At 46.1% G+C, this 23,626-nt stretch overlaps 1 protein-coding gene and 1 long non-coding RNA gene across 2 annotated transcripts; one reads left to right on the top strand and one right to left on the bottom strand.

Moving 5' to 3' along the window:
- The first annotated feature begins 8,488 nt into the window (after positions 1 to 8,488).
- On the top strand, positions 8,489 to 18,897 carry TEX30 (testis expressed 30). The gene is made up of 5 exons (XM_044285194.1): positions 8,489 to 8,621; positions 11,737 to 11,973; positions 14,629 to 14,680; positions 15,920 to 16,122; positions 17,387 to 18,897. Exons 1-5 carry the CDS (start codon positions 8,586 to 8,588, stop codon positions 17,558 to 17,560), a joined length of 702 nt encoding a protein of 233 aa, XP_044141129.1. The 5' UTR covers positions 8,489 to 8,585; the 3' UTR covers positions 17,561 to 18,897.
- Positions 16,837 to 23,624, bottom strand: LOC122931184. The gene is made up of 3 exons (XR_006388218.1): positions 23,484 to 23,624; positions 17,361 to 17,498; positions 16,837 to 17,067 (listed from the first exon to the last, which is right to left on the bottom strand). It is a non-coding gene; the product is annotated as an uncharacterized LOC122931184 (long non-coding RNA).
- Positions 23,625 to 23,626: the final 2 nt, after the last annotated feature.

Below are 23,626 nucleotides of genomic sequence, written 5' to 3'. Positions count from 1 at the left end.
GGAACTCGCCATGCCCCTCACGGAATACCTTGGGGTGTCTTCTTTCCAAAATGGGGTCACTTGTCGGGTAGTTATACTGCCCTGGCAATTTAGGGGCCCAAATGTGTGAGAAGAACTTTGCAATCAAAATCTGTATAAAATGACCGGTGAAATCCGAAAGGTGCACTTTGAAATATGTGCCCCTTTGCCCACCTTGGCTGCAAAAAAGTGTCACACATCTGGTATCGCCGGACTCAGGAGAAGTTGGGCAATGTGTTTTGGGGTGTCATTTTACATATACCCATGCTGGGTGAGAGAAATATCTTGTCAAAAGACAACTTTTCCCATTTTTTTATACAAAGTTGGCATTTGACCAAGATATTTCTCTCACCCAGCATGGGTATATGTAAAATGACACCCCAAAACACATTGCCCAACTTCTCCTGAGTACGGCGATACCAGATGTGTGACACTTTTTTGCAGCCAAGGTGGGCAAAGGGGCCCAAATTCCAAAGTGCACCTTTCGGATTTTGCAGGGCATTTTTTACACATTTTGATTGCAAGGTACTTCTCACACATTTGGGCCCCTAAATTGCCAGGGCAGTATAACTACGCCACAAGTGACCCCATTTTGGAAAGAAGACACCCCAAGGTATCCCGTGAGGGGCATGGCGAGTTCCTAGAATTTTTTATTTTTTGTCACAAGTTAGCGGAAAATGATGATTTTTTTTTTTTTCTCTTTTTTCCTTACAAAGTCTCATATTCCACTAACTTACGACAAGAAATAAAAAATTCTAGGAACTCGCCATGCCCCTCACGGAATACCTTGGGGTGTCTTCTTTCCAAAATGGGGTCACTTGTGGGGTAGTTATACTGCCCTGGCAATTTAGGGGCCCATATGTGTGAGAAGTACTTTGCAATCAAAATCTGTAAAAAATGGCCTGCGAAATCCGAAAGGTGCACTTTGGAATATGCGCCCCTTTGCCCACCTAGGCTGCAAAAAAGTGTCACACATCTGGTATCGCCGTACTCAGGAGAAGTTGGGGAATGTGTTTTGGGTTGTCATTTTACATATAACCATGCTGGGTGAGAGAAATATCTTGGCAAAAGACAACTTTTCCCATTTTTTTATACAAAGTTGGCATTTGACCAAGATATTTCTCTCACCCAGCATGGGTATATGTAAAATGACACCCCAAAACACATTCCCCAGCTTCTCCTGAGTACGGCGATACCAGATGTGTGACACTTTTGCGCATCTAGGCTGCAAAAGTGCCCAAATTCCTTTTAGGAGGGCATTTTTAGACATTTGGATCCCAGACTTCTTCTCACGCTTTAGGGCCCCTAAAAAGCCAGGGCAGTATAAATACCCCACATGTGACCCCACTTTGGAAAGAAGACACCCCAAGGTATTCAATGAGGGGCATAGTGAGTTCATAGAAATGTATTTTTTTGGCATAAGTTAGCGGAAATTGATTTTTTTTTAGTTTTTTCTCACAAAGTCTCACTTTCTGCTAACTTAGGACAAAAATTAAAATCTTTCATGGACTCAATATGCCCCTCAGCAAATACCTTGGGGTGTCTTCTTTCCAAAATGGGGTCAGTTGTGGGGTGTTTGTACTGCCCTGGCATTTGAGGGTCTCCGCAATCATTACATGTATGGCCAGCATTAGGAGTTTCTGCTATTCTCCTTATATTGAGCATACAGGTAATGAGATTATTTTTTCCGTTCAGCCTCTGGGCTGAAAGAAAAAAATGAACGGCACAGATTTCTTCATTCGCATCGATCAATGTGGATGAAAAAATCTCTGCCAAAAAAAAAGGAGGGGAATGGCGTCTGCCAGGACATAGGAGCTCCGCCCAACATCCATACCCACTTAGCTCGTATGCCCTGGCAAACCAGATTTCTCCATTCACATCAATCGATGTGGATGAATAAATCATTGCCGGGATTTTTTTTTTTATATATATATATATATATATATATACAAAGTGCTTGCCAAAGCATAGGAACGCCGCCTCCTCCTCAGCTCGTATGCCTCGGCAAACATATCTGTCACTGCAGAGGAGAAAATCCCGTCTTGCAGCGCCGCATACACCGACTTGCGTGTAATCTGACAGCAGCGCAATGCTTCTGTCAGAATGCACATCGGTGCTGCAGCTAGTTCATCGGTTGGTCCACCTGGAAGGTAAAAAAAGAAAAAAAAAAAAAAAAGAAAAAACCAGGCCGCAACGCAATAATTTTATTAACTTTGGAACAGAATGCATAAACTTTAACTTTTTGAACTAAACATTAACATTTTGCTTACTGGTGTTTTTTTTTTTTTTTTTTTTTGTTTTTTTACCTTTATAGAACAAACCTCTCCTCCCCCATGGGTCAATGTGCAAAGCGCAAATCGCCCAAAGATGTGGCGAAGTGCGTTATGCACTTTGTCCCATGTGAAAGGAGACGTTTGCAGCAGCTGTGTGAGTGAATGGGCCCTAATAGCCCTGTGTGCCTATCCTGGTGAGATGTGATCCCTATGCTAGGTGTACCTGTGTGTGGTACTTTCGGAAACAATCCCCTAAGCATAGGGCAGGGTGGTCAGGACAGTCAGGACAGAAATACCGGGTGTCACGCCTTATTCCACTCCTGCTACAGACACGACATCTTTTTCGGGGTGACGGTTGGGTTGAGGTACCAGCAACGACATTGGGGAAATGTCGCTCGTGTAGACGGCTAACTACACTGGTGGATGGGGCCACGGAACCTTCTGGATACAGGAGGTTCTCAATGATCTCTTCCTGAAATTTGAGGAAGGATCCAGTTCTCCCAGCCTTACTGTAGAGAACAAAACTATTATACAGCGCCAATTGAATCAAATATACAGACACCTTCTTATACCAGCGTCTGGTTCTGCGGGAAACTAAATACGGAGACAACATCTGGTCATTGAAGTCCACCCCTCCCATGTGGAGGTTATAGTCGTGGACTGAGAGGGGCTTTTCAATGACACGGGTTGCTCGCTCAATTTGTATTGTCGTGTCTGCGTGAATGGAGGAGAGCATGTAAACGTCACGCTTGTCTCTCCATTTCACCGCGAGCAGTTCTTCGTTACACAGTGCGGCCCTCTGCCCCCTTGCAAGACGGGTGCTAACGAGCCGTTGGGGGAAGCCCGCGCGACTAGTTCGCGCGGTACCACAGGCGCCAATCCGTTCTAGAAACAAATGCCTAAAGAGGGCCACACTTGTGTAAAAATTGTCCACATAAAGATGGTACCCCTTGCCGAATAAGGGTGACACCAAGTCCCAAACTATCTTCCCACTGCTCCCCAGGTAGTCAGGGCAACCGACCGGCTCCAGGGTCTGATCTTTTCCCTCATAGACACGAAATTTGTGGGTATAGCCTGTGGCCCTTTCACAGAGCTTATACAATTTGACCCCATACCGGGCGCGCTTGCTTGGGATGTATTGTTTGAAGCCAAGGCGCCCGGTAAAATGTATTAGGGACTCGTCTACGCAGATGTTTTGCTCAGGGGTATACAAATCTGCAAATTTCTGGTTGAAATGGTCTATGAGGGGCCGAATTTTGTGGAGCCGGTCAAAAGCAGGGTGGCCTCTGGGACGGGAGGCGGTGTTGTCACTAAAGTGCAAGAAACGCAGGATGGTCTCAAATCGTGTCCTGGACATTGCACCAGAGAACATGGGCATGTGATGAATTGGGTTCGTGGACCAATATGACCGCAATTCATGCTTTTTTGTCAGGCCCATGTTGAGGAGGAGGCCCAGAAAAGTTTTAAATTCGGAAACTTGGACTGGTTTCCACCGGAAAGGCTGGGCATAAAAGCTTCCCGGGTTAGCGGTTATAAATTGTGTGGCATACCGGTTTGTCTCTGCCACGACTATGTCTAAGAGCTCCGCAGTCAAGAACAGCTCAAAAAATCCCAGGGCCGAACCGATCTGAGCTGTCTCAACCCGAACTCCAGACAGGGCGGTGAAAGGGGGAACTACAGGTGCGGCTGAAGTTGGGGGCTGCCAATCAGGGTTTGCCAGCACCTCTGGGATTCTAGGGGCTCTACGGGCACGTCTTTGCGGTGGCTGCGACGGGGTCACTACTGCTCGTGCCACCGTACCAGCTTCAACTGCCCTTCTGGTGCTCGCTACTTCACCAGGTTGTACGGCAGTGCTGGTACTAGGTCCAGGATGGGCTGGTCTGCTGGTGTATGCCTCACCACGTAATCCGGCAGCACCAGCCCCACTCTGATGCTCTTGAAGCGGATCCTGCGCAACCTGCGGTCTAGCAACACGGGGCCGGGTACGCCTGGTTCTATCAGGGACCTCAGCCTCCTCGTCCGAACTTTGGGTCAGAGAGCCGCTGCTTTCTACAGGTTCGTATTCTGACCCGCTGGATTCATCAGATGAGGGTTCCCACTCCTCATCCGACTGGGTCAGAAGCCTGTAGGCCTCTTCAGAGGAATACCCCCTGTTTGACATGTGGGCAACTAAATTTAGGGGTATTCCCTGAGACTACCCAGGTAAAAAAAGCAAGCCTGTCTTACAAAGGGGAGGCTAGCGAAGTACCGGAGGCCGCTGCGGTTGATAAAAAATATCAAAAGTGATTTTTTTATCGCCGCAGTGCGTGTAAAGTGGATGTGCAGCGATCAAAAAAAAATTTTTTTTTGTCACTGCGGTGGGGCGGGTGTGGGTGAACGCACGTGTGGGCGACCGATCAGGCCTGATCGGGCAAACACTGCGTTTTGGGTGGAGGGCGAACCTAAAGTGACACTAATACAGTTATAGATCTGACCGTGATCAGTTTTGATCACTTCCAGATACTATAAAAGTACAAATGCTGATTAGCGATACGCTAATCAGCGAATAACGGACTGCGGTGCGGTGGGCTGGGCGCTAACTGATCCCTAACTACCTAACCAAGGGACCTAAACTATACCTAAAACCTAACGGTCAATACCAGTGAAAAAAAAAAGTGACAGTTTGCACTGATCACTTTTTTTCCTTTCACTAGTGATTGACAGGGGCTAGAAGGGGTGATCAAAGGGTTAATAGGGGTTCAGGGGGGTGATCTGGGGCTAAGTATGTACTGTTGGTGTACTCACTGTGAAGCCTGCTCCTCTGCTGGATCCAACCGACGAAAAGAACCAGCAGAGGAGCAGGCAGCCATATAACAGATCATATTTACAAATATGATCTGCTATCTGGCACTGCGATTGGTTTTTTTGAAAATCAGCAACCTGCCAGCCAATGATCGCTGGCTGGCAGGTCCTGACGAAATACTCCTCTATGAAATGCCGGCCCGCGATGCGCATGTGCGGGCCGGCTGCGGCGAAATCTCGCGTCTCGCGAGATGACGCGCCGATGCGTCCAGGAGGAGAAAAGCAACCACCTTCCGGACGCATCGGCGCGTTAGGCGGTCCGGAGGTGGTTAAAGGGGCTGTCCAATGTTAACATCTTATCCCTTATCTACAGAATAGAGGATTAGTGTCTGATCAGCGGAGGGTCTGACACAGTATTGTTTTATTCCTTGTCTGTTGTTCCGTTTTTCGTGATTTTCTGCGGACCCATTGACTTTCAATGGGTCGGTTGAAAACTCGGCTAATGCACCGTTTGTCATCCGCGTCCGTGGTTCCAGTCCGTCAAAAAAATATAACCTGTCCTATTATTTTCACGGAAAACGGTTCGTGGACCCATTCAAGTCAATGGGACCGCAAAAAAACACGGAGGCACACAAGATTGTCATCCGCGTCCGCGCGTCTGTTTTTTATCATTTGCATGGCAAACCTGTCTTAGATTTTTTTTTTACTTTCCTTCATGTCTGGTGATCCTCCAAAATTAAAGGAGGACACACAGAAACGGAAACGGATCACGGAACAACGGAACCCCATTTTGCGGAACGGAACACAACAACGGTCGTGTGCATGAGGCCTAAGGGGCTGCTGGAGTTAGCCAAGTACAAGCGCTCAGCTATCTCCGGCAGCCTCATTTATAGCATCTGTTATTGGTCTGTCTTTCACTGATCCATTGCATAGAAAATGGCTCAAAATGATGTAAAAAAAGAAAAAAAAACTTGGCTTTTTTGTAGACACAAAACACGGATCAACCACAGTGAAAAAACAGGAGACATCACATGTCCTGACCTCAGACTTTTGCAGATGCAAACCGTCTAAGTATTTGCGTCCACAAAAAGGACACAGATGTGTGGTTAAAGGGTTTTTCTGAGATTTTAATACCGATAACCTATCCACATAGAATATGTAATCCACTTAGTGGGGGCCGAAAATGCGGGAAAACCTAAGCCGAATCCACACCATGTGCAGGTAGCTTTAGGCCAGTTTCAGATGAGCGAGTTGTGGGAGTGTGATTTCCTGAACGGAAGTGCGCTCCTGTGGCAGGACTTTACTGCGTTCTTATAACTTATAATGCTGTGTGTCATTGCCCAACCGGCTGTGATGAATAGTACTGACATAATGTCGTCAATTTCCTCCGATTTTTTTTCTGCATCGTGTGGATGAGATACACAATGGGGGAGATTTATCAAAACTGGTGGAAAGGATTTTTTTTTTAATTGCCCATAGCAACCAATCAGATTCCACCTTTTATCTTACAAAGGAGCTCTGAGAAATGAAAGGTGGACTCTGATTGGTTGCTATGGACAACTAAGGCCCCTTTCAGACGAGCGAGTGTCACACTCCTGACTCGCAGCGAGGCCCCGTCCTGACCTTCCAGCACTGCCGGGGTCACACAGCATTATACTGATTTATGAGGCTATGTAACCCTTACAGTTCTGGAATGTATTGGATAACACTGGCAGCATTACGCACCAAAAACCAGGGGTCAAGTCCTGGGAAAAAAAGTGTGGGAACTCACCCAAGATCCACTGCAACCCCCCCCCCCCCCTCCAAAAAATAAAAAAGCACAGAAAATCTAGCATGCTGTAATTTGTGTCGCTGCGGACTAAAAAATAAATTAAAAAAATAGCACTTTTAGAAAAGTTTGTCCTGTGATTCGATCTCATGACCTCTACACAGCAGAAGCAAGGCATATGCCCTCACAGCTATGAAAGCTGTCTAGCTTGCTACTTAAAAAAAATATATATATAAGACTTCTACTGTAGGTAACTTTGCCCACTGTGTATGGATGTAGCAGAGCTGGGTGTGTTGGGGCAGCTGTCATGTGTATGGTTGTACACTAGGTATCAGTACACAAGGTATCAGTAGAAGTATCAGAAAAAGAAAAAAAAAACACTTTTAGTTTGTCCTGGGATTCGAACTCATGACCTCTACACATTACAGGCAAGGCATTTACCCTCACAGCCATAAAAGCTGTTGAGGTAGTTGCTTAAAAAAAAAAAACTAAGACTTCTACTTATACCTAGTGTACTGATACCTAGTGTACAACCATACACATGACAGCTGCCCCAACACACCCAGCTCTGCTACATCCATACACAGTGGGCAGCTGTCATGTGTATGGTTGTACACTTGGTATCAGTAAACTAGGTATCAGTAGAAGTCTTATAAAAAAAAAAAAAACACTTTTAGAAAAGTTTGTCCTGGGATTCGAACTCATGACCTCTACACATTACAGGCAAGGCATTTACCCTCACAGCCATAAAAGCTGTTGAGGTAGTTGCTTAAAAAAAAAAAAACTAAGACTTCTACTTATACCTAGTGTACTGATATCTAGTGTACAACCATACACATGACAGCTGCCCCAACACACCCAGCTCTGCTACATCCATACACAGTGGGCAGCTGTCATGTGTATGGTTGTACACTAGATATCAGTACACTAGGTATAATTAGAAATCTTATATTTTTTTTTTTTAAGCATTTACCTAGACGGCTTTCATGGCTGTGAGGGTAAATGCCTTCCTCTGATGTGTAGAGGTCGTGAGTTCGAATCCCAGGACAAACTTTTCTAAAAGACATTCTAAATGATCTCGTAGTGAAGGAGATGATGTCATTAGGGGGCGGGGCGCCATGAGAGGAGTCGCAGGCAGCGGCACCGCACAGACAGCTTCCTCTCAACTGAAGCCGCCCCTCCTCCCTTAACCTGCCCTGCACAGTGCGCTCCGTCTCCCCCTGTGAATCTGATTCAGCCGTGAAAGGGCTGAGGCTGAAAGGGAACGGCGTTCCTGCCATGAAAAAAGTGCAGGAACGCCGTTCCCATGCGTTCCCCCTCCACTCGACCCCTGCCAAAAACCATCACAAAACTGACCAGGAAAATGTGCAACACCAGCCTAAAAACTGCATGTGGTTTCCAGGATTATTTTTACTGCGCCAAAAAAGCCAGAACCAATTTGTGTGTTAAAAAAACAAAGAGCAAAATCATCCTTAGGTGTTTTTATGGCCAAAATTTGCACAAAATGACGTGAGGCAGGCAGCCCAGCTGAATCTGCCCCGCTGTTATTCCGCTTCTCCTGCACTAGAGGGCAGCACTGGGGCCTACTGCTCGGAGCCCGCCACAGCTGTCAGTGACTATCCTACAGAAGACTGCAGAGGAAGCGAGCAGTCCACAGTCTGCACAGCAGCCACGTGCCTGGGAGTTACGTCATACCCGGAAAGAAGTGATAGCCCCGCCCCTCACCGTGTAGTCACCCCGCCTAGATGTGTGTGGTGGCAGCCATGGGGGATTACACTGAGGTACATGTCGGAGGGATGTCTGTCTGGGCATGACTTGTCTGTACTGTGGCTTCGTTCCCCCAGTGTGAGCACTCTTCTAATCTGTGCAGTGCAATCATCAGCACACTGCACTGAGAGGGGAATGCAGTGTTATCAGCAGACTGCACTGAGAGGAAATGCAGTGTTATTATCAGCAGACTGCACTGAGGGGAATGCAGTGAAATCAGAACACTGCACTGAGAGGGGAATGCAGTGTTATTATCAGCAGACTGCACTGAGGGGGAATGCAGTGTTATTATCAGCACAAGGCACTGAGTGGGAATGCAGTGTTATTATCAGCACACTGCACTGAGGGGGAATGCAGTGTTATCAGCACACTGCACTGTGGGGGAATGCAGTGTTATTATCAGCAGACTGCACTGAGGGGGAATGCAGTGTCATTATCAGCAGACTGCACTGAGAGGGAATGCAGTGTTATTATCAGCACACTGCACTGAGGAGGAATGCAGTGTTATTATCAGCACACTGCACTGAGGGGGAATGCAGTGTTATTATCAGCAGACTGCACTGAGGGGGAATGCAGTGTTATTATCAGAAGACTGCACTGAGAGGGAATGCAGTTATTACCAGTACACTGCACTGAGTGAGAATGCAGTTATTATCAGTACACTGCACTGATAGGGAATGCAGTGTTATTATCAGCACTGCACTGAGAGGGAATGCAGTGTTATTATCAGCTCACTGCACTGAGAGGGAATGCAGTGTTATCAGAACACTGCACTGAGTGAGAATGCAGTTATTATCAGTACACTGCACTGAGAGGGAATGCAGTGTTATTATCAGCACACTGCACTGAGAGGGAATGCAGTGTTATTATCAGCACACTGCACTGAGAGGGAATGCAGTGTTATTATCAGCACACTACACTGAGAGGGGAATGCGCGTGAATGCAATGTTACACAGAATTCAGTGATGTGTGGTGATGGTAACCCTGCATTCACGCTCGGTACAGTGTAATGACACCACTGCATTCACACTCGGTACAGTGTAATGACACCACTGCATTCACGAGCGGTACAGTGTAATGACACCACTGCATTCACGAGCGGTACAGTGTAATGACACCACTGCATTCACACTCGGTACAGTGTAATGACACCACTGCATTCACACTCGGTACAGTGTACTGTCACCACTGCATTCACCCTCGGTACAGTGTACTGTCACCACTGCTTTCACGCTCGGTACAGTGTACTGTCACCACTGCTTTCACGCTCGGTACAGTGTACTGTCACCACTGCATTCCCGCTCGGTACAGTGTACTGTTACCACTGCATTCCCGCTCGGTACAGTGTACTGTCACCACTGCATTCCCGCTCGGTACAGTGTACTGTCACCACTGCATTCCCCCTCGGTACAGTGTACTGTCACCACTGCATTCCCCCTCGGTACAGTGTACTGTCACCACTGCATTCCCCCTCGGTACAGTGTACTGTCACCACTGCATTCCCCCTCGGTACAGTGTACTGTCACCACTGCATTCCCCCTCGGTACAGTGTAATGTCACCACTGCATTCCCCCTCGGTACAGTGTAATGTCACCACTGCATTCACCCTACAGCCTGGGAGAAGGAGACGCCCACTGAGAAACAGGGCAGTCTCCTCCTCCCTGTACCGATAACAATTAGCATACCAGGCAGGCAAAGTGAACGGGGGAACGGAGCGCCGGACAGACACACTAGTAAGAGATATTACATCCATGAATTATGCCCTACACAACCCCCTACTTATTTCATAATGTCTGGATCCATGAAAGGTCCTCTTTTGTGTCATTCCTCTATTATTCCTAGTAGAAAGTTATGAATAATGGTCCATTTGTGTGTCCCTGCACAGTCTGCTACTGTTCGGTCAGTGCTGCCAGTGACAGCCCATCCCACTGGTAACACCCAGGTGGATCTTTATTCATAAACTTCTAGCAGGAATAACAGAGGAATGGCACAACATAGTTGCATACGAAATGCATTGGGAAATGTGAGTATTTACTAAGGGCTCATGCACACAAATGTATCTTCGGATGCAGAGCCATTCACTTCACACGCTGTGCTGTCTGCATTTGTATGTCTGTTCCGTGCCACACGCAACGGATGGCCCATTCTGCAAAATACAGAACACACATGGCATCGCCAGTATCCGTGTTTTACAGATCCGATTTGTGGACTGCAAAACTACGGTTGAGTGCATGAGCCCTAAAATATGTAAAGGGGTTTTCCAAAGTTCAGATATTGAAGACCTATCCTCAGGGTGTCTGGCTACTGGCACCCCGCAATCAGCTGTTTGAGGAGGCTGCGGTGCTCCGATGAGTGTTGTGGCCCCTTCCTAGGCCAGTGGTATCACGTGACCTAGTGAATGGGGCTGAGCTGCAATATCAAGCACAGCCACTATCCAGTGGACGGCGCTGTGCTTGGTAGGCCGCTGGGAAGCTGCAGCCTCCTCAAATAGGTGATCAGCAGGTGTGCCCGGTGTCTGACTCCTGCTGATCTGATATTGATGACCTATCTGAATCTTGGAAAAAACCCTTAAGGCCTCATGCACACCACCATACGTATTTTGGGGTCCGCAAAACACAGATCCGCCAAAAATACAGATGATGTCCGTGTGCATTCCGTATTTTGCGGAACGGAACAGCTGGCCCCTAATAGAAGAGTCCTATTCTTGTCCGTAATGCGGGCAATAATAAGACATGGAGTATCTTCCCTTTTCTTTTTGCGGACTCGTTGACATGAATGGTCCCACATGCAGTCAGCAAAAAAACTAAACGGAAAAGACATGAAAAAATATATGTTCGTGTGCCTGAGCCGTAACTGTGCTGAGTGGGATTTGGGAGAACTAACATTCCCAACCCTCCAGCCCCCCCCCAAAAACCTTGGAATACGGTACACTTTCTTTCTGAAATTGTCCTCTGTCTCCTGTTGCTGGTGTCCATGTGCCCGCATCTTCCATCAGCACATCCCTATGGATGGAAAGCCATGGCCTACTGCCTGGAAGCAGCGATGGAGCCACCTACGTGTAACCTTGTATTTAGGGGAAGGTGTAATGCCTCTTTTCTAGGGAGTTTTATTGTATCTTTATGTTTTCAGGAGAAGATGACAATACCGTTTGGTGAGAAACACCTGGATGCAATGCTTTCTCTACCTAGAGACTACAGTGGAGTTAGATATGGACTTATTCTGACCCATGGCGCTGGAGGTGACATGAACTTCCCACAATTGGTGTCTTTGGCAAATTACCTGGCCTCCCATGGATTGCTGTGTCTGAGATTTACATGTAAAGGCCTTAATTTAGTATACAGAACAAAGGCTTACAGTGCAGCGCTGGTATGTACATCCTTGATCAGATTTCACATCACGTGGCTTTCCCCATATTTCCAGTATGGACGCAGCGAGTGTTTGGCCGCATTCAGTATGTGCCCAGATGCAGCCGCCACAGGCTCCATTTTCTGACTTGAATTACAGTAAAGGGAATCCCATGTAAAGATCTCTCGGAGTCAGGAAAACACAGGGAATCCTGTCATCCTTTACTTTCTTCTGATGGAAGCCTGTGGGCGAGGTATGCCTATACAGTGTATATGTTGGGAATTCCTCCTGATCTCCAGTATACAGTGCAGGCACCGTCTGCATAGGCGAGGGTACTTCCACACTAGCGATTTTCTTTTCCGGCACTGAGTTCCGTCCTATGGGCTCTAGAACTGATCAGTTTTATCCCCATGCATTCTGAATGAAGAGTAATCTGTTCAGGAGGCATCAGGATGTCTACTGTTCAGGACGGAGACCATACCGTAGCATGCTGCGGTTTTATCTCCTGCCCAAAAAACGGAACACTTGCCGAAATACCGGATCCGTCATTTTTGTTTCCATAGGAATGAATTAGTGCCGGATCAAATTAGTGCCATTCAAAATACCGGAATGCCGGATCCGTCTGCGCAGACTGAAATTTTTTTAAAAATAAATAAATGCCGGATCTGTTTTTTCCAGATGACACCGGAAAGACTGATCCGGCATTTCAATGCATTTGTAAGACAGATCAGGATCCTGATCAGTCTTACAAATGCCATCAGTTGAGATACGTCTTGCCGGATCACTGTGCCGCAAGTGTGAAAGTACCCTTATCAGTATCTGTTCAGTGGGGGTCCGACACCCAGAACCCACGCTGATTAGCTTTTTGAGAAGGCATCGGCACTCGCAGCTATGCCTAGGTCTTTTGACGTCACATGGCCTAGATGTAGCTCAGCCCCAGTCAAGAGCTGCTATATAATGTACTGCGCTGTGCTTGGTGGATAGAGGGAAGGCCGTGGCGCTACAGCTGATTGGAGGGGTCCCGGGTGTTGGACCCCCACCGTTTAGAAATTGATGACCTATGCAGAGGATATGTCATCAGGAAAAATATCTCAGACAGCCCTTTTTAAGGTCCCTTTCACACAAGCGTGATTTCCACGCGGGTGCAATGCGTGACGTGAACGCATTGCACCCGCACTGAATCCTGACCCATTCATTTCAATGGGGCTGTGCACATGAGCATTGTTTTTCACGCATCAGTTCTGCGTTGCGTGAAAATCGCAGCATGTTCTATATTCTGCGTTTTTCACGCAGCCCTGGCCCCATAGAAGTGAATGGGGCTGCGTGAATAACGCATTGCATCCGCAAGCAAGTGCGGGTGCAATGCGTTTTTCACTGATGGTTGCTAAGAGATGATGTTTGTAAACATTCAGTTTTTTATCACGCGCGTGAAAAACGCATCAAAACGCATTGCACCCGCGCGGAAAAAACTGAACAACTAAACGCAATCGCAGACAAAACTGACTGAACTTGCTTGCAAAATAGTGCGAGTTTCACTGAACGCACCCTGAACGCATCCGGCCCCAATCCGCAACGCCCGTGTGAAACCAGCCTAAGGCCCCTTTCACACGGGCGAGTTTTCCGTGCGGGTGCGATGCGTGCGGTGAACGCATTGCACCCGCACTGAATCCTGACCCATTCATTTCTATGAGACTGTGCACACGAGCGGTGATTTTCACGCATCACTTGTGCGTTGCGTGAAAATCGCAGCATGCTCCTCTTTGTGCGTTTTTCACGTAACGCAGGCCCTATAGAAATGAATGGGGTTGCGTGCAAATCGCATGCATCCGCAAGCAAGTGCGGATGCGGTGCGATTTTCACGCATGGGTTCTAGGTGACAGTCTATTCACTGTATTATTTTCCCTTATAACATGGTTATAAGGGAAAATAATAGCATTCTGACTACAGAATGCTTTGTATAATAGTGCTGGAGGGGTTAAAAATAATAAAAAAGTTAACTCACCTTCTCCTCTTGTTAGCGCAGATGCCGGTCTGTTCTTTATCTGTGGGCTAAAGGACCTTTGATGACGTCAGATCACATGCTCCATCACCATGGTGATGGACCATGTGATTGGAGCATGTGATCTGACGTCACCTCAGGTCATTCAGTCCACAGCTAAAGAACAGAGTGGCATCTGCGCGAACAAGAGGAGAAGGTGAGTTAACTTTTTTATTATTTTTAACCCTTCCAGCACTATTATACAAAGCATTCTGTAGTCAGAATGCTATTATTTTCCCTTATAACCATGTTATAAGGGAAAATAATACAATCTTCAGAACATCAATCCCAAGCCCGAACTTCTGTGAAGAAGTTCGGGTCTGGGTACCAAACATGCGCGATTTTTCTCACGCGAGTGCAAAACGCATGACAATGTTTTGCACTCGCGCAGAAAAATCGCGCATTTTCCCGCAACGCACCCGCCTCTTATCCGGGCAAAAAACATGACGCCCGTGTGAAAGAGGCCTAAGGGTTTATTCACACGATGGATGTTTTGCATCTAGCCACTATTTTTGCCTCCAGATATGAACATAGCATTAATTGTACAGTATTTGTGTTACGTGGGTGAGAAGGCTTTATATTGTATACACACACTCCTTTCTAATAGTGAAATAACATTTTGTTTGCACTTATTCTAGACCTACATGAAGTCTAATGAAGAATATAAAGTTGCTGGTGTCTTTCTTGCAGGTGAGGTTTATCACTTAAAGGGGTTATCCGAGATTTTAATACTGATATACTTTACATATATAATGTGTGTATTTAAAGGGCTTTTCTAAGACATTTTAACTGATGACCTATCCTCTGGGGGGTCCGACACCCGGGAGCCCCTCCAATCAGCTGTATGAGAAGGCACTGGCAGTCCTGTGAGCGCCGTGGCCTTCGCGCAGATTACCAAGCACATCACCGTACATTGTATAGCAACTGTGCTCAGTATCATGCTTGAATGGGGCTGAACTGCGTCTAGGCCACGTGACCGATGAACGCGTCGTCACCAGCCTAGGAAAAGCTGAGAGAAGGCCGGGGTGCTACTATTCAGAGGATAGGTTGTCGGTATTAAAATCTCGGAAAGCCCCTTTAACAGAACACTTGTATAACAAAGAACTATTGTATGATAAAAGGGCATTTTTTTTATTCAATATTCATTTTTGGCCGGTTTTCCCTTTTGCCAGTACTGTATTAATGGAAATCAAATACAAAATAGTATCCTGTGGCAGTCAGCGCAGAGAGATAACATTCCTATGCAGATAGGTAATCCATTTTTAGTTTACTGCTGCTGTGAGAGATCTTATTTGCTAGTATACGTGGAATTAGGATAACAGTATAACAGCTCTAATGTTCTCTTGAAGAGCATTGCACTTATCAGTGTCGTGTTTGATGCTCTGAGGTATGATCTCTCCTTGGGGAGAGCGCCTCGGTGGGAGGAGACTTATAGGCCATACAAGCGCCTCTGGAATTCTGGGAAGAAAAGGATGCAAATGAGCTCCTAGCAGGCTGATGCTCTAATTGAGTCACTCCCCCCCCCCCCCCCCCCCCCCCTCTGGCAATGTAGAGAGGGAACAGCCTGCCAGATATTAAGTGCTAGTGTGAAACTAGCTTATACCCCTGTCAGAACTTTTTAGTGCTTTATATAAGTACTGTATTTGTATTTTTGACTAGTGATGCTCCACATAATTTCTTTAAAGAGAGCAAGTACTGTAGTAAATTGAATAGCCAAGGTAAAGTTTATAAGACTGGCTTCACACACCAGATTTTTTTTCTGAAAATCAGTTCCATTTATTTGAATGGGGCGGCAAGCACACGGATTTCTGCAAGCCCCATTCAGGAGAATGGAACTCTCAGACGCTGACATTTCTGCACCCTAATAGTATAGCAAGCAATCACAGTGACGTTTGGGCAGTTGACAAGTATATTGTGGCTGTCACACAGGACGATCGATGGGCTCTCGTGCTGCCGCCTCTATAATGAGAACTGCTTGTGAACAAGAGGACTCCTTTATCCAGGGCCTGATCTGTCTGTCATATCCTCTACACCCTCCCAAGGCAAAAAGCAAGCTGCGAGATGAAGATCTGTTACTGATAACAAAACCAGCCTTGTTCATCTCTGGCTCAGCAGATGAGATGTGTGACAAGGTAACTGCTTTTCTTGAAGATCTATTATATGGCGTTTGTAAATCCATGTAGAGGTTGGTTATTAACTCACTGTAATAAATTAGAGTAGATATAGTTGTCATTTAATTTGCACAAATTAGTAATACATATATTATTACCCTTCTGTAGCCGATAGTTCTCCTTTCCTTACTTATAGACTGTGAGAGGGAAGGGGGAGCTGCAACTACATGATGTGTGAGACTGGATGCTGTGAGAGGGGAAGAGGAGCAGCAAGGCGAGGGCAACTGATAATTAGTCAGAGCACACAACACAGCTCTTCAGCTCCACATCAAAATGAAACAGCTCATTCAGCAGAGTTAAAGCAACCCTCTGCTTCAAGAAAAAAAATTGTCATTAACTCGGGAACAAACAGAATACTTACATGGTGCCTACCCCTGTGCGCCCCTTCTGCTATCCTAGATCATTCTAGAGATTGGTGGGGGTCTCATCAGTCAGACCCCACTGATCAAAACCTTTCAGATATTGCTTTGCATATGTGCAGTGTCCTCTGTAACCGACACACTATGGGGGAAATTTATCAAAACTGGTGCAAAGGAAAATGGCTTAGCTGCCCATAGCAACCAATCAAATTGATCCTTTAATTTGTCAATGGAGCTTTGAATAATGAAAGGTGGAATCTAATTGGTTGCTGTGGGCATCTAAGCCAGTGTTCCTTTGTACCAGTTTTGATAAATGTTCCCCTGTATCTCTGGTGGAGTTCTATAAAATGCACACAGGTTCACTGAAAATATTCATAAAAAGAATAATATCCATGACGCTCACCAAATAAAAGTTTATTTTATATCTCCATCATAAAATCTGAATCCAGGTAGTGTGAGAAGTCCTGCGCTCCTCCCAACAACGGTTGGTGTCTCCCTGACGCTTCATCCAAGCTCACTATGTCAGATGTCACATACCAGATGTTTTCTGAAATGACAATTATGCCATGGGTTGTCCCAAGATATGTCTCACCTTGTCACCACCACTGATTACAAGAACTGTACTGCTATATCTATTAAACCCATAGACTGATTGGAGTTGCAGAATGCACACTTGACTCCCGTTCCATCCATGGACCATCTATGGTTAGAATATTTATTTATTAATACTTTGTATAAATGTGTGTAAATATATAGGTAACTTTATCACATGATGGTGTACTGTTGTGCGACAAGATGTAATACCGCACTATGATGAAGCATCTCCTCTGTATTTACTACCTTTTTTTATCTCAATCCTGTTTTAGACCTTGATGACTAATGTTGTCGGTAAGATGAAAGCTCCTGTAAAGATCCACTGGGTTGAGAATGCAAATCATGGACTGACAGCCAAAGGGAGAACACTGGAAGATGTGCTGCCTGAAATGAATGAAAAGACTTTCTTGTGGATTCAGCAGATTGTGAAACTACACACAGTTTGATCGCTCTGCACATTTCAAAGATTACGCACTGCAAATGGCATCCAGACTGTGCGGAACTGGTGAAATGATGGGGATTCACAGAACCACCAGTGGATCTGTGAATCCTGACACATCAAGGTGCAGTGGATTGCTCTAGAGCAGGGATCAGCAACCTCCAGCTGTTCAGAAACTACAACTCCCAGAATCCTCCTTTCACTTCTATGGGTGTTCTAAGAACAGCTGAGTAAATGTGCATGCTGGGAGTTGTAGTTTCACAACAGCTGGCGTGCCGGAGGTGGCTGATCTTTGTTCAAGACCATACATACATACTTAGAGATTATACTATCCAGTTTGGTACGGGGGTGAGGGGGCTGGGGGGGTGTTAAGGCCCCATGCACACAAACCTATTTTTGTTTTGCACCTGATTCGCATTTTTTGTGGATCAGATGCGGAACCATTCATTTCAGTGGGGGCTGCAAAAAATGCAGACAGCACTTCTGTATGTCCGTTCTGCTAGGACATTTTTATAGACGTGAAAAAAAATGGAAGCATGCACACGAACGTGTCCGTGTTTTGTGGATCAGCGGTTTGCGGACCGCAAAACACGTATGGTTGTGTGCATGTGCCAAAATCTCCTGAAGACATTTATCTTAAGGTGCTATACACCTTAAAAAGCTGTCGGCCAAGCACTGTTTTGGCCAACGGCTATCTCTCCTGGTTCTCACATACATGCTAGGTTTGGACATGCGTGTATGTGTTTTCAATGGGGAGAGACGAGAAAGCCACTGTCCGACACCTCTGGCTGCGGCTTATATTCCTGGAGGACAAAAGGATCAGGTGTTAAAATTCAAAGCTCCCAATCCTTTTCTTTCCCAACATCAGCTGACTAAGAAGAGTCAGGAGACCCCTATAAACATTAGACTGTTCGGCAATTTTGCAGGGAATGACAGGTTTGACTGCCAGTAGCTTAACTAGCATCTGTCAGCATGATCAACCCTCTTAAACAAGGTATATTGCCTGGAAGGGTTGATCATGCTGAATGATACCTTTATTTTGTCTCAAGGGTTAATATTTGCAGATTTATTGACCTTTTTATATCTATATAAATTACCTATTTGGAGCACCAAGGGGCTGGCCGTAGGGCTAGGACCACTGCTAGCTCGACGCTCTGTGCTCTCCCTACTCCCCCCCCCTCCCCTATGATTGACAAGGCTAGACATTTAATCTAGCCCTGTGTTATCACTTGGAAAGCAGCAGATGCATGATTATGGGGGTGGCCATCTTGTCTGAGCTGTTTTTAACAGCATTAGGCCTCTTGCACACTGCCGTGTTTCACGGCCGTATGCGGGCCGTGGAACCGCGGCCTGGATCCCTCCTGAGAGCAGGAGCGCACGGCGTCACTGGTTGCTATGACGCCGTGCGCTCCCTGCTGCCGCCGCTATACAGCAATACACTGGTATGATCTATACCAGTGTATTACTGTACTGTGCCGGCAGCAGGGAGCGCACCGCGTCATAGCAACCAGTGACGCCGTGCGCTCCTGCTCTCAGGAGGGATCCAGGCCGCGGTTCCACGGCCCGCATACGGCCGTGAAACACGGCAGTGTGCAAGAGGCCTTAAAGGGAACCTGTCACCAGGATTTTGGTTATAGAGCTGAGGACATGGGTTGCTAGATGGCCGCTAGCACATCCGCAATATCCAGTCTCTATAGCTCTGTGTGCTTTTATTATGTAAAAAAAAAAACATTTGATACTTATGCAAATAAGGCCTCATGCACACAACCGTTGTGTGCATCCACGGCCGTTGTTCCGTTTTTTTCTGTGGACCCATTGACTTTCAATGGGTCCGTGGAAAAATCGGAAAATGCACCGTTTGGCATCCGCGTCCGTGTTTCTAGTCCGTGAAAAAAATGTGACCTGTCCTATTAAAAGGTGAATTGCGTTATGGATTCCGTTACCACGGACCATCACAGAACGCCTTCAGAGGCATAACGCAATTCACCACCAACAAATGAAGTGTGAACGAATTTCAAAATATGAAATCCGCTTATGTAAGCAATAGGTTATTCGCTGATGACACATTTCCTTTGGACACAGTGAACCGATCCACACCCAGAATGACTTAGAATGTAATAATGTCATAAAATGATGCTGGATCCCGTCACATCTGACCACACGGCATAAAGTTCACTTTTCTCTATACTGTAGCGTATTGGTTTTGTACAGTTGACTGTATATCTTCTTAATAAATGTCTTCACGTTGTGCTTCTTGATGCTGTGCTGCATGGCTTTACGCTTCTAGGAATAATTTAGAGGTCAACCCTTTCACTGCCAAGGACATGCCTAATCCTGTATATTTGGTTTAGGCCTCTTTCACACAACTGTATGGCTTTTTCAGTGTTTTGTGGGCCTTTTTTCGAGATCTGTTTTTCTGTTTTTTGTTTCCGTTGCATTTCCGCTTTGGTTTCGTTTTTCTGCATAACATATACAGTATAAAGTAATTACATATAAAAAATTGGGCTGGGCGTAACATTTTCAATAGATGGTTCAGCAAAAACGGAACGAATACGGAAGACACACGGAAGAATTTCCGTATGTGTTCAGTTTTTTTGCAGACCCATTGACTTGAATGCAGCCACGGAACGTGATTTGCAGGGAATAATAGGATAATAGGACATGTTCTATCTTTCAACGGAACATAAAAACGGAAACTGAATGCATACGGAGTACATTCCGTTTTTTTTCGGAACCATTGAAATTAATGGTTCCGTATACGGAACACAAAAAACGGCCCGTATGCAGAACGCAAAAAATGATCATGTGAAAGAGGCCTTACTTCATGCTTCGGGGGGAGGGGGCTGCAAGTGACATCAGAAAGAGAGCACAGTCTATTACTGCTATCTCTCCCCTACCAATCGGAGACTACAGTATTCAACTTCACACAAAACTGGGTAAAAATGGATACTAAACAATTGTAAAATCTGAAAAAAATCATCAATATAATTAGGGTTTAAAATTAGGTTTGTAATATTTTAACCCATTGAGGAAAAATTTGTAATAGCTTAATTCAAAAGATATTTTTTTTCAGTCAACATAGCTATAGGAGGGCTTGTTTTTGTGGGTCGAGTTGTATTGTTTTCAATGGCATCATTACGGGGTTCATCTGATTATATTGTATAACTTTTTTTTGCCGGAACTGCCTGCCGAATCAGGCAATCTGCATTCAACCGCACAGCATTTGTAGACAAATGCATTGCAAGAACGGATCTGTCTCTCCGTTTGTCATACGGACAAACAGATCCGTTCGATCTAGACCGTTTTTTTTTCCCCCACATTTTTACCGGTCTGCGCATGTGCCGACCAGAAGGACGGATCTGGCATTGCAGTATTTTTAATGCTGGATCCGACACTAATACATTTCAATGTAAATTAATGCCTGATCTGTTCAGGATGCATCCTGATCGGATTGCTCTCCATTTAGAATGCATGGGGATATACCTGATCAGTTATTTTCCGGTATTGAGCCCCTAGGATGGAACTCTCTGCCGGAAAAGAAAAATGCTAGTGTGAAAGTGCCCTTAAAGGGGTGCAGTGTGATGATATTGATGATGTATTCTCAAGGTAGGTCATCAGTATCAGATCAGCAGGGGTCCAACTCCTGCCGATCAGCTGTTTGAAGGGGTCGTGGTGCTTGTGCCAGGGCTGCATCCTCTTCCCTGTTTACCTGCAGGCCATCTGGATGTAGCAGAGGTGCAGTGTTATTACAACTGCTCCTCCCATGGGTCAGCATTCGTAGTTACACTGCACCGCTGCTACAAGCTAGACTGTGTGCAGTGAAGGGCGCATGCACACGACCGTATGTATTTTGTGGTCCGCAAAAAAAAAATGGATGACATCTGTTTTTTCTTGTGGATCCATTGTAACAATGTCTGTCCTTGTCCGCAAAACGGACAAGAATACGTCATTCTATTTTTTTGTGGAACTGACTTGCGGACATACAGATACAGAATACACATGGAGTCATTTCCGTTTTTTGCGGCCCCATTGAAATAAATGGTTCCGCATAAGGGCCGCAAAAACAAAAAAGGTACGGACAGGGGTCGGGAGCACTGCATTCTCTCCACTCTTTAGGGATCATGCACACAACGTTAATAGTTCAGAGGAGGACAGGAGTAAAAAACGAAAATACAAAAACGGAATGCTTTGAGGGTCTTAAAGGGGTCATTTCTGTAAGAGGCGAGCCCTCCATGGGCTGGATTTGTTTTTTCAGTGATCACACAGCTGCTTGATCAGATGGAAGTCCGAAGTTTTAGACCACCTGCACAGGTTGCGGAAATACCTCAGCGTAGTACAGTACCCGCACACTCACAAATCCCATGTACACTTTGCGGAAGGTTGCAGGTCTCCAAATCTGCAGCATGTCAATTAGGCTACATTCACACGCGGCAGAAAATTCTGCGACTGAAAATCTGTTCCGTTCACCTTGATGGAGCTGGCAGAAATCCATGTGCTTGCTGCCCCATTCAAATGAATGGGACCAATTTTCACTTTCTGCCACCAAATCTGCCGCATGTAAAGGCACCCTTATGTTTGCGGTTTTACATTTCACCCTTTTCCAATGAAGGGCGAGATCAGCTGCAATTAGAAATTGTGGATTTTGGTGCGGATATGTTGCAGAAATGCACATAAATCTGTGTAGATCTTATGTGTTACCACCGGCATGGTCTGCAGGCAGCTTTAGGAGGTCAAGTCAACACCTTGAACTTTTTGTCGTGTCCCTCAAACTATTCCTGAACAACTTTTGCATTGTGGCAGGGCTCCATATCCTGCTGTCAGAGACCACTGCCAGTAGGGATACCATTGTACCCAAGTGCCACATGCTCGTACCCATCACAGATCCTATAATGCAGTGGATCGTTTCCCATCTCACTAGATTTAGAGAGGTCTGTGGATGAGATCTAGTCCAGGGATGCTCAACCTGCGGCCCTCCAGCTGTTGTAAAACTACAACTCCCACCATGCCCTTCTTTAGGCTGATAGCTGTCTGGGAATGATGGGAGTTGCAGTTTGCAACAGCTGGAGGGCCGCAGGTTGAGCATGCCTGATCCACGTCAATCAAGCAAAGTTGGGAAGCAGCACAGGTGACCATGTCCTGTGCCTGCGCCATTATTATACAGCTGGCGCAATATGTGCAGATGACGTAATACTGCCGCAGCCAGGACATTGCGATCTACGTGTCAGTGTGTAGCCCCAGCCTTACAGAAAAACAGAACCTTGTAGGGGAGTCCCAGTCATGCACACGAATGTGTGTGCCGCGGACCGCAATGCATGGACACCTGCCATTTGCAGATCCATTCACTGTTACAGCCGGCGCCTGTATACTGTGGACTCGCTGTTTGCGGGCCTCACACGTTCATGTGCAAGAGCCCTAAGGCCTCATGCACACGGCCGTATGTATTTTGCAATCCGCAAAAAATACGGATGACGTCCGTGTGCATTCCGTAGTTTGCAGAACGGAACAGCTGGCCCATAATAGAACAGTACTATCCTTGTCCGTAATTTGGGCAATAATAAGACGTGTTCTATTTTTTTGCGGAATGGAATGCACACGGAGTAACCAGTTTTTTTTTTTTGCGGACCCATTGAAATGAATGGTTCCGCATACGGTCCACAAAAAAAGACTGAACCTAACGGCCGTGTTTTGCGGTCAGCAAATTTTAGATCCTGGCCGAGTGCATGCCACTTTTTTTTTTTTTTTCTCCATTCAGTAGAAAAGTCCTATCCTTGTCTGCAAAACGGACAAGAACAGGAGGTTTTTTTTTTTGCGGAGCCGTGACAGACGTGCGGATGCGGACAGTGAGAGGGTCCACATCGGATCAGACGGAACTCCAGCCCTTGGACTGGTTGGCGACTGTTTATACCATGCGGCACACCGTTCACACTCACTACATGCGACATCCTGGTCCCATGTAAACGAATGACGGAGCCGCTCTTATTTCCGTCATGACCAGTTACATGAGGAATCTGCACACACTGCCAGGAGGACTTGTGTGATCGGACTGCTGGGACAGCCCGGAAGCGGTTAGCGG

This window comes from Bufo gargarizans, chromosome 3 (assembly GCF_014858855.1).
Source record: "Bufo gargarizans isolate SCDJY-AF-19 chromosome 3, ASM1485885v1, whole genome shotgun sequence".
In the NCBI taxonomy this organism is placed as follows: Eukaryota; Metazoa; Chordata; class Amphibia; order Anura; family Bufonidae; genus Bufo; species Bufo gargarizans.
The sequence above is the reverse complement of the archived record's forward strand: the minus strand, read 5'-3'. Positions and strand labels throughout refer to the sequence as shown.

What these genes read in the sequence shown, in the direction of transcription:
- TEX30 (XM_044285194.1), top strand. Translation starts at nt 8,586, where the DNA reads ATGTGTGTGGTGGCAGCCATGGGGGATTACACTGAG. An exon ending in CCATGGGGGATTACACTGAG is followed by an intron (nt 8,622 to 11,736) that starts GTACATGTCGGA and finishes TTATGTTTTCAG; the next exon opens with GAGAAGATGACAATACCGTT. An exon ending in TGCTGGTGTCTTTCTTGCAG is followed by an intron (nt 14,681 to 15,919) that starts GTGAGGTTTATC and finishes GCTGTCACACAG; the next exon opens with GACGATCGATGGGCTCTCGT.